The sequence below is a fragment of the Trichechus manatus genome, unplaced genomic scaffold (assembly GCF_000243295.1).
Source record: "Trichechus manatus latirostris isolate Lorelei unplaced genomic scaffold, TriManLat1.0 scaffold00165, whole genome shotgun sequence".
NCBI lineage: Eukaryota > Metazoa > Chordata > Mammalia > Sirenia > Trichechidae > Trichechus > Trichechus manatus.
The window spans coordinates 3,994,336-4,003,780 of record NW_004444101.1 but is presented as its reverse complement, the minus strand read 5'-3'; the positions used below and the strand labels follow the sequence as shown (position 1 = coordinate 4,003,780).

The 9,445-nt window shown below is 52.4% G+C and overlaps 1 protein-coding gene across 1 annotated transcript in view; it reads left to right on the top strand.

The window, feature by feature from the left end:
- Window positions 1–5,179, top strand: part of NDUFA10 (NADH:ubiquinone oxidoreductase subunit A10) — a 46,897-nt gene extending 41,718 nt beyond the window's left edge. Inside the window, exon 11 of the mRNA XM_023740852.1 lies at window positions 3,749–5,179. Within this exon, the coding sequence (XP_023596620.1) occupies window positions 3,749–3,817 (69 nt within the window). The 3' untranslated portion in view covers window positions 3,818–5,179. The remainder of the gene's footprint in view (window positions 1–3,748) is intronic.
- The last annotated feature ends 4,266 nt before the right edge of the window (window positions 5,180–9,445 follow it).

Below are 9,445 nucleotides of genomic sequence, written 5' to 3'. Positions count from 1 at the left end.
CCCCCGTGGCTTCCCTGCTCTGTGGACCCAGGTCCTGTCTGCACCTGAGGCGTCTGTTCGCTGGCTCCGGTGGGACGGCCCCACTCTTCCACCCTTCGGGTTCTGCTTTGGTGAGAACCTCCTCCTGGTTTCCTACGTGCTGTGTAGTTCATGAGGTTAGAGAGGACGGGCCACCTCCTGACTGCAGTTCTCAGGGTAGCTAGTGCAGGAGGCTTCGTGTGTGCGGGACGCTCGGTTTCTTCCTGGTGAGGGGGTGAGCGCCCTTCTTCCCTGCAGCAGGCCCCCAGGCACCAGGTCAGAGCCTGTCGGCTGGCGGGTAGGAGGGCCAGGGATGCCTCGAGTGAACCTTCGGGCTCCTGAGGGCCCGTGGAAGAACAAGCAGACACCAGCCTGGCCTGGCCCACTGCGGGGGGTGGGGGGCCCTCCCTGAATTCAAGACGCGCTCAGAGCTGCACACGGAGCCCATGGTCACAGTCGGTGACACCATTCTGGGAACCTGTCCAGAACTTCCCAGGTCACTCCGTCAGGGCCACCGTGCCCTTACGGAAGCGCCTGGCGCCTGTAGACGCTTCACGAACATCTGCTAAGGAAAGGACTCACGCCAAGTAGTGAGTCCACCTTCAGGGCCGATGGCCACCTGCTCACTGCTGCTTCATGGCCTGGGCGCGGCAGACTGTCCCAGCCAAGTGCCACAGAGTGAAGATTTTCGGCGTTGCAGGCCTCTGCCCTTTGGTGGGCAGCAGCCAGAGCAGGGCCTAAGTGCGTAGGTGGGACTCTGTCCCAGCAAAGCCTGTTGGCAGAAGCGGGCAGCGGCCGGGCGGGCCCAGCGAAGCCTCTTGGCAGAAGCGGGCAGCGGCCGGGTGTCCCGTGGGCCGTGGTTTGCCGCTCCCTGCACTAGGCAGGAGAGACTGGGCCCCGTGGAACAGAAGCTCCTGCAGAGACTGAAGCTGGCCATCCCCACGTGCACACACGGCAGCTTCACGGTCTGACCTAGTCCCCTGTGCTCGCGAAGGAAAGCTGCTCTGATCGCCAGGTCAGCATCTCTGTTTGCTGATGGTGCATTTTTTCCCCTAAGCAAGCAGTTCCTTTTCTAGGAATTTAGCCGAAGCATGTGAATCTGTTATAAATAACATCACAGAGTTATTTACCATAGGGAGGGTTCAAGCAGCCCGGGATTGCTTACACAGGTTGGGGTGCACCCAGGGGCTGCAGGACTCATAGTTAGAGAGGCAGACCGAGCCAGTGACAGGGTGCACATTCTGGCTCCGGGAGGGACTGGCTGTGTGACTTTGGTGTGACCTTGGGTGAGTGACCTGCTGCCCCCTTTCTAAGGAAAGGGATGGCTGGCCTGTGCAGTGAAACTCAAAGGGACAGAAGCCCTTCCTGGCCCCTCGGCCACTGCGCCCTCCCTGGAGGCGGCCCTTGTTGGGTTTCTTAGGGAGCCTTCCAGGGGTGGCATGTCACCTGTCACACTGTTGGTCATGGCCTGCGCCATGAGTGTGTGACCCCCGTCCTGAGAAGGGCGGTGCAGGCATGAACCCACACAGGAGCCCCCCCTTGGCGCCTCCCCCAGGAGAGCAGTGCTTTGTATGAGCTGCCCGAGACCCATGAGCCTCAGGGAGCAGCTGTCCTCCTTAGCCCGGGGTGCGGGGGTCAGCCCCCACCGTGCGTCAGCCCAGGCACAGGCTTCAGGGGACTGGGCCCCCTCAGCACACTCGTGAGCCCCTTGCCAGGTCTCAGCCCCGTGGCTCTGGTGTTGGGAACCCTGGAGGAGGCCTGGCGGGATGTCAGAAGGCAGGCGGTCTCCAGGCAGCGCTGGAAGGACGTGTCATTTGCTGTGGCGTGTTTGGCGCCGGGCCCACCCTTCAGTAACTTGCTTTCATTTTTAGTGTGAGCTGGAAAAGCAGCCTCCTGCAGGTATTAAATTTGTACCAAACCCGTTGCCGTCGAGCCTGTTCTGACTCAGGGACCAAAGTACCTGAACTGAGTGATGATTCGGTAACGCACTTCACGTTATCGTCGGGTTATATATTCAGAGCAGAATTTAAAGAAACGGACGTTGAAAGGGCTGTTACTCTCTCTGTCAGTTGCTCTTCTGTCTTTCTTTCCTGAAGGGTTCTTGGTTTGCCTGCACTGTATGCTTTCAGCAACGCTCAGACTGACGAGATTAGAGGGCTTGTCTTTTCTTTTTTAAAGTAGGCGTGTGGCCTTCTACTGGGGTATTTAATTGTGTGACTTTTCCACTTACGTGTGTACCAGCATGGTTAAGAGCATGTCAGTAATGAGTAGCTAGACCCAGAGAACTTGCCAGAAGACTCGTGCAGGGCCCAGTGTGGGCACTCAGTGGCTCCGCCCTGCTGGGACGAGCGCTCACAACTCTGCTTGCTCAGATGCCCTGTGGTGGGCCCGGATGCACCACGGCGGGCTCGGATGTCCCTGCGGCGGGCCCAGATGTCCCGTCACGCGCTCAGGTGCCACGCAGTGGGCTCAGATGCCCTGCGGTGGGCCCAGGTGCCCCATGGCGGGCCCGGGTGCCCTGCGGCAGTCTCGGGTGCCCCGCGGCAGGCCTGGGTGCCTCTCGGCGGGCTCAGGTGCCCCACGGCTGGCCCAGGCGCCCCATGGTGGACCCAAGTGCCCTGCAGCAGGCCTAGGTGCCCCGCAGCGGGCTCAGATGCACCATGGTGAAGGTGAGCTGCGCTTGGAGGTATGAAGGCCTGTTTTAAATTAGCAGATCCACCCTTTATGTAAATACGTAAAACTTTGACTTTACTCAAGTGTTCTGTATGCCTAGAATGGCCATCGACCCATACTACTTTAGTCAGAAAGATACGGGAGGGTCGAGGGCCTCCGAGGACATCATCAGCATCCCGCCTGGCCTTGTGTTTGAGACTCGTGAGTCTTGGGCCTCGAGTTCAGAGACGACCTCGGTGCCGCCTGGCATTTACGGGTGGTCGCTCGTCGTCCCGTTGGGCCGGTGCCCCGTCACCAGCTGAGAACTCGGCCGCGCTTGTGTTTATCGCGGTTCCTGGTGGTAGAGGCAGGGTTGGCACGGCGGGTGGCTGGCTGTTGAATACCTTTTGTTAGTTAGAATTGTAAAGGAAAACACTGACTTTGTCAAAACCATGGAAGGCCTTCTGTGTCTGCCTGTAGGGGGTACAAACTTCCTGTTTGTCCGTCTTGATGGGGAAGTGTAAGAAAGAGAACTGAACATTTTGTTCCCACTCACTGTAACTTGACAAGATACTTTGTGCTTGAATGTTTCCCTGGCCTGACAGCGGCTTCCAGAAGCTTCTGCTGGGTCTGTGGACTGCCTGCTCCCACAGCTCCTGAGTGAGGGCCGTGCAGCTGGGACAGGTGTGCCTGTTGTGACTTTGTCAGCGGAGCTGCTTCTCACCGACAGGAACGTGTTCGTTGCTGTGCTGAACACTTTAGTTTGCCCCCAGATCCGCGTTCTGCCTGGCCTGTGCCGGGGCGGGGGCTGGCTCTGTGGGGTGCTTCATGGCTCCCTGCCCTCTGGCTTCTACATGGGCATAGCCAGTGGGAGAAGGGGGGGTTGGAGTATCCGTCCTGCCAGCTCTGCTCCCCGGCCTCTCCCACGGCTCCAGCTCCTTTGTAGAGTGAGGAAGGATGCTAGAGAATTTGGTGTGTGACAGGGATGCATTAGAAATGCAAAAAATGGACTTCTTTAAAACTGTACAATTACGGATGATTTTAAACAGCATGTAACTGTGACTTTTCTGTCTTCAAGCTGCCAGGCCGGAGGTACGAGCCTGGGTACAATGCTGACGTGGGTGACACGTGGATCTGGCTGAAGTGAGCGGGACCCCTCTGCAGCTGTTCTCCACGATGAAGGAGCTTCCCCGTCCACCTGCCTCTCATGGACCCCATGTAGTGTTAACATTTAAAATAAATAAATGAACCAGGAATCACACAGGAGAAGAAATGACCTAGAAAAAAGCAGTCTGCCCTGTAGTTTGGTTAGTGGAGTTGAAGGGAACAACTTCCAAGTAAGAGGGTTTAGAACTTTCCAGCTTCATCTTAGAATGATCGGTAATTCTCACTGGAGAAAAAAAAGGGTCTGCTCCAAAAGACCTACTGTTAGTGGGAGAATTTCCTTTCCTCCCAGCTGAGCTCTGTATCATGCAAATTTTGTACATTGTTGCTTCAGACTCCCAGAAATAAAGCTGTTTCTATGTGAACGCCTCCCTGTCTACACACAGACACGGACACATCACGTGTATATAGACATACATGCCTGTATTTTCCATTTCCCTGTGGTTTGCTTTGATGTGGTTTGATTTAATTCAGACAATTATTAGGGTTGAGTTTTCCTGAAGTCTTGATTTGATTTGTTTTAGCAATCTAACTGCTACATTAGAGCAAAAAGAAAAAAAAAAGTGAAAACACCAGAAGGAGGAGGAAATTACCTCGGGTTTAGAAAAGAATGTGTTTGTTTCAGAAGAGGCTTTAGAGAAGGCTCACGCGACAGCCTTCATCCGCTGAGCTCAGAGGACTGGAGCTGAGAATGTGGATGGGAGAAAATGCAAACCCACAATAGTACAGTTACTGACTTCTGTTTCTTGGAAGCCAAGCTGTTAATGAGACATGAGTAATGAGAAAGAAAACCGCGTTTCTCTATTCACCTCTGCTGAAATGTAGAGAACAGAAGTAACATGCAAATCTCTTGCAGGCCAGCAGTCGTATTCAGAGTTGTCAGTTCCCGCGGCTATTTACATTTAACCAGAATGAGAGGCAGTATAGTTCCGTTCCTCAGCTGTGCTGGCCACACTGGGAGAGCCCACGGCCGCACGGCAGTGGCTTCCATCTTGGACAGCACGGAGGAGAACGTTTCCTGTTGGGCGGCACTGCCGTAGAGCATGGCTTCAGAAGAGTACACGCTTTGTTTTCTCTTTTAGGTTTTAAGAACTGAAAATAAAGTTTCCCAGCAGTTTTTGAGTTGGCGTCGAGATTTAAGTGGCTGAAGTTTTGCATTTCAGTGAGAAACTAACTGCTTTAATCATTAAATGGAAGTGCGGCCAGGCACTGGGCCAGTCTTGCCGAGTCCTTTGGTCTCAGCGCCTCACAGACCCATTAAGGCAAGCAGGAGAGGAAAAGAAAAATGTCTTTAATTATCTTGGATATTCCTAATGTCTTGGCTGTAATGAGCAAGCTCTTCACGTAACCCTTTAAGCACCTTATTATTTTCTGCTTTGATTTTTTTTTTTTTTTTGATACCATGTGTTTTCATTAATGGAAGCATGCTGAATCATGAAGTGTGTTTGAATTTTTGGATGGTAATATGGATTTTGAGAAATATGTGAGAATACATGGTTAACACAAAACTTTGGGGGTTATCAAACTTCGTAATTGGTGGGTGCCCATCTGTCCCTCTCGTCTCAGGTGGCACGATGTATTTTGGGGCACCTTCGATTAGGTTAGATGGGGAACCTCTGGTTTTCCAAATACAATGAACACATACAAACAAGCCCATCAGGGCTCCCTAACTATCACACAGGAAACCATAAATATGCTTACAAGGCTTATCTAGAGGTACAAAAGCTAAAAAGACAAGTTTTTTATCCAGTCACACTTCCTGGATGCACTACCTCACGTTTAAGGCTCACACCCCACCTGTTTCACTTCAGTGAATGTTTCTTTTGCCTTTCACCATTACACAAGTCCCCACTAGGGGGCAACAAATACTTTTAGCAAGAAAAGGACACTCCCAAGAAACCTGAGAGCCAGAAAAAGTGGGCAGGCAACCATGTAACCCTCAACAGTGGCACTGATGGCGTCCTCTGCAATCAGCAGTGTCCAAGGTGCCGTCAGGGTCACTTGTGAGAGACCAGCCTCTTCTCAGACACATCAATGTGAGCATGACGCAGACCTTGACACCCTGATAGTTCACCCAGAACACCTGCATGGCATGCATACTCATGGTGGACTTTGAGGGTGTAATTTTAGTGCTGAGGATGTTCATCTGTTTGATTTTCTGGTGTGTGTTTTCAGGAGTGTTAGGCAGAGGAAGGCAGGGAAGCACGGCTCATTGTCTCCTCTCCAGACTGACACCCTGTCTGCTTAGAGCAGCACAGGATCTAATTTCACAAAAATGTTTGCAGTCCTCACAGGGAGAGGGGGAAAAGGTTTAAAATAAAACTATGTTCTGGAATATCCCATGTGGGAACATTCAGTGCTTTGATAATCAGGAACTAGATAAGGAACCCGCATTTTGTCTGCATTTTTTCTTATCAGCGTGTATTTATAGGCATGAGGATTTTGTGCTGAAGTGGAAGCGCTCATGTTTTCTAAATTAACCTTCAGTTCTATCAAATTGTATAACCAAATGGTTCTTAGGAACATTTAGCTTCTTAGAGGAAATCACATAGTGTTACTTAGGTGGATCTCAGCAAAACCTGGTCAGCCTCAGTGGACAGCCTTTTATTGCCACAGCCTCTTGAGTCACCCCGCTATTACGTGGTGTCCATGTAGGCTGGGTCCTCATCCTGAAAGTTCAGGCAAGAACACCAGGGGTGCTAAGCCTTCCAGTCACCTTGTGCTTTCATTCAGTTTTGAGTGTTGCAGTGTCTAATGTGACAGGAAGGAAAGAAACCATTGTCTCAACGGTGCTTGTCTCTTCTCAAAGCCCACTGGCCGCTGATGTAACTTGGCTTTGACCGTGTCTTGTTTACCAGTTACGCATTCCCAGGGAGGTTGTTCTTAGCAGCGCATGTGTCATACAGAGAAGCAAGCAGGCAGCTGCTGTCTTGCAAGAAACAGCCTGTGCTCACGCGAGTGCAGTCTGTGCTATTTGGGGGTTTGGCAGAATGGGGATGGAGAGGGCTGCGATGACTGTTGTGCGATGGGGCCCTGAGGAGAAGAGCGTGTGGCAGCAGCCCTGCAGCAGCCAGAGGCGTGAATGGAGCATGTGTGTGCCATTTCTGGTTCTACACTGGGACAGAAATAAAAGCCGGGAACTGGCAGCTTTGGTGTAGGAAAACCACTGTGAGCCTGGAAACGTGTAGGAGGCACTTTTCAGGAGTAACCACCTGTTGCTCAGGAACGTTTCATACTTTTTCAGGTTTTACTAAGGAAATGCCTATTTTAAGTAAAAGTGACTCTTCCAGGACTTGAACCCTGTACTCCAGGGCACCCCTGGGAAAGGAAGCATGAGCAAAGGAAGCTGGAGGGTGGGCAGGAGAGGGTGGAGAACTGGACTGGGTGCTCTGGGCGTGTTGGGGGACCAAGGCTCATTGTGACCTCACTGCTGAGCACCGTGACTGTGGCCTTGGCCAGAGCCGCCCGGCACGGGGAGGGAGCTTCACAGGGCAGATCCCAGAGGGGCATGAGGAGAACACAGGAACAGAAGAGTGGAGTGTGGGATCTCACTGAAGTGGAAGCTCAGCATGGAGCTTCCTTGTACCTCACCCACCCCCAAGTGAAGGCACACCCACTTCAGCACTGTTGTTTTCCTTCTGTTTTTTTCTTATTGAGCCTTATGTGAGCCTTATGGGTGGTGATGACTCCCAGTGAGCAAGAAAGCAGGTTTTCACCTCTGTCCTCTCCTGGAGATGGGAAGAAAGGCTGTCGTTGCTGAAGACTCTTCCTTCAGGCTCTCGGAAGTGAAGACTGGAGTTCTTCCTCGAATGTTGCAGAATAGAGTACACACTCGAGGAAGACCTGGCTCTCCTACACCAGCCACCCCCAGAGCGCAGTGAGGGGAGCTGATGCTGGAACCAGACTCAGCCGTGCTGTTAGGGGGCTGGCACCTTTACTAGGGCCTGCCACAGTCCACAGCCAGGAGAGCAATGGGTGCCCCAGGCTCAGCCCTCTCCCTGTCTAATGCTGCCCTCACTTGCTCCCATCTCAGGGATGGTGTTGCCCATGGCTACGATGTCCATATTTGTTTGCATTGTGTGAAGCTTGCATGTGGTGCTGGGATGACCAGTCTGGAGTCCACGGAGGCTCATACCTCTGAGCTGTGGGTCCTGGGGTCCTCCTGGGGGTTCACACCTCTGAGCTTTCAGCCCTGGGGTCCTCCTGGGACCTCATACCGCCAGCCCTGGAGCCAGCTGTGAACATGGTCCACAGTGCATCAGCAGACGGGTTCTAGAATGATCTTCTTGTTGGAAATCAGTCACTGATGCCTGGAATGGCCATGGCATACATTTCCATGGAGTTCCCCCAACTCCAGGTCCCTCACCTGGAATCTGCCTTTCTCCTGGTTCTTGCCTTCCATCCTTCTACCCTTCCCTGGTGGCTGGCCTGTCACCAACCCTGCCATGTTAGTGGAGGTGCTTTCTTCCTAATGATGGAACACCCAGAGCTCACTGTAGCATCTACCTTTGGAGTCCCTGTGCCCTCACATGTCCCTGCTGCCCATCCCACCTTCTGTCCCTCAGGGTGGAGTCACACTGATGTCTAAAGCCAGCGTTCCTCCCCACGCTGGCCCTTGACTTGGAGCTGCTGACCACCCTCCTCCCTAAGAGCCTCGTGTAACACTGAGTCAGTTTCCCTGGTCTTCTCCCAGCCATCTCCCCCAACACGGGTCCTTTGTCCAAGGTCCCAGAGCCTCGCAGCCACATCATGAAATGCAGTGATCCAAGCATGAGGCCAGCTGTTGACAGGCATGCCTGGAAAGGGAAGGTCTTCAGTGGAATGAATTCTCACCCTTCACCTGTGTGCCTCTTCTCTGGGTCCTGGGTGCAGTTCTCATGGACCAGAAGGAGTGGAGCTGTCGTCTTTCTGAAACAACTCCGTGGGGCTGGGCCTTTCATTGGGGACAGCTTGGTTCTCAGTTCAGGGAAGCACTAAGCATGGTGCTGGTCACCAGACAGCATTGTCGGCCCTGTTGGTAAGCATTGTGCATCCTAAGACCTGAAGCGCCTGTGTCGATTGTCAGCCCTTGCATGACTGGACCTGTTGATGACCCATCTGCCTTTCCTGTCTCTACATCTGCTACAAAAGGAACATCAAATTCCTGCCACCTCTAATACTGAGGTTGCATACGTACTATCGATCGTATTTGTATACTTAACATGAAGCTTTTTTTATTAGATGATAAACTCATTCCTAGTGAAATAAAATGCCAGAGGAAATTGCCACACACCAGCCAAAGCTCAAATTAAAATGAATCCCATCTGTGAGGGGCAGGGGAAATCTTGCTGAGAGAATGTAATTTAGATCCAGAAAGAATTCCAGCTGGCTAGAAATCTCCATTGCAAAACGCAGGCAACATGAACCATTCGTCTGCGGAGATGTCACCGTGCACAGCAGAGGGTAGATGGAGTGGTAACAGCTGTGAGACAGTCTACACAGGACTCGCATCTCCAGATAGCATCAACATTAATAATCAATTCATCATGACTTTCCGACAGTGTTGTCCAGTTGGAGAAGTGGGTGTGTTCTTGGTCTGGCTGTATCCAGCTGTTACCAGTTTTACATTTGT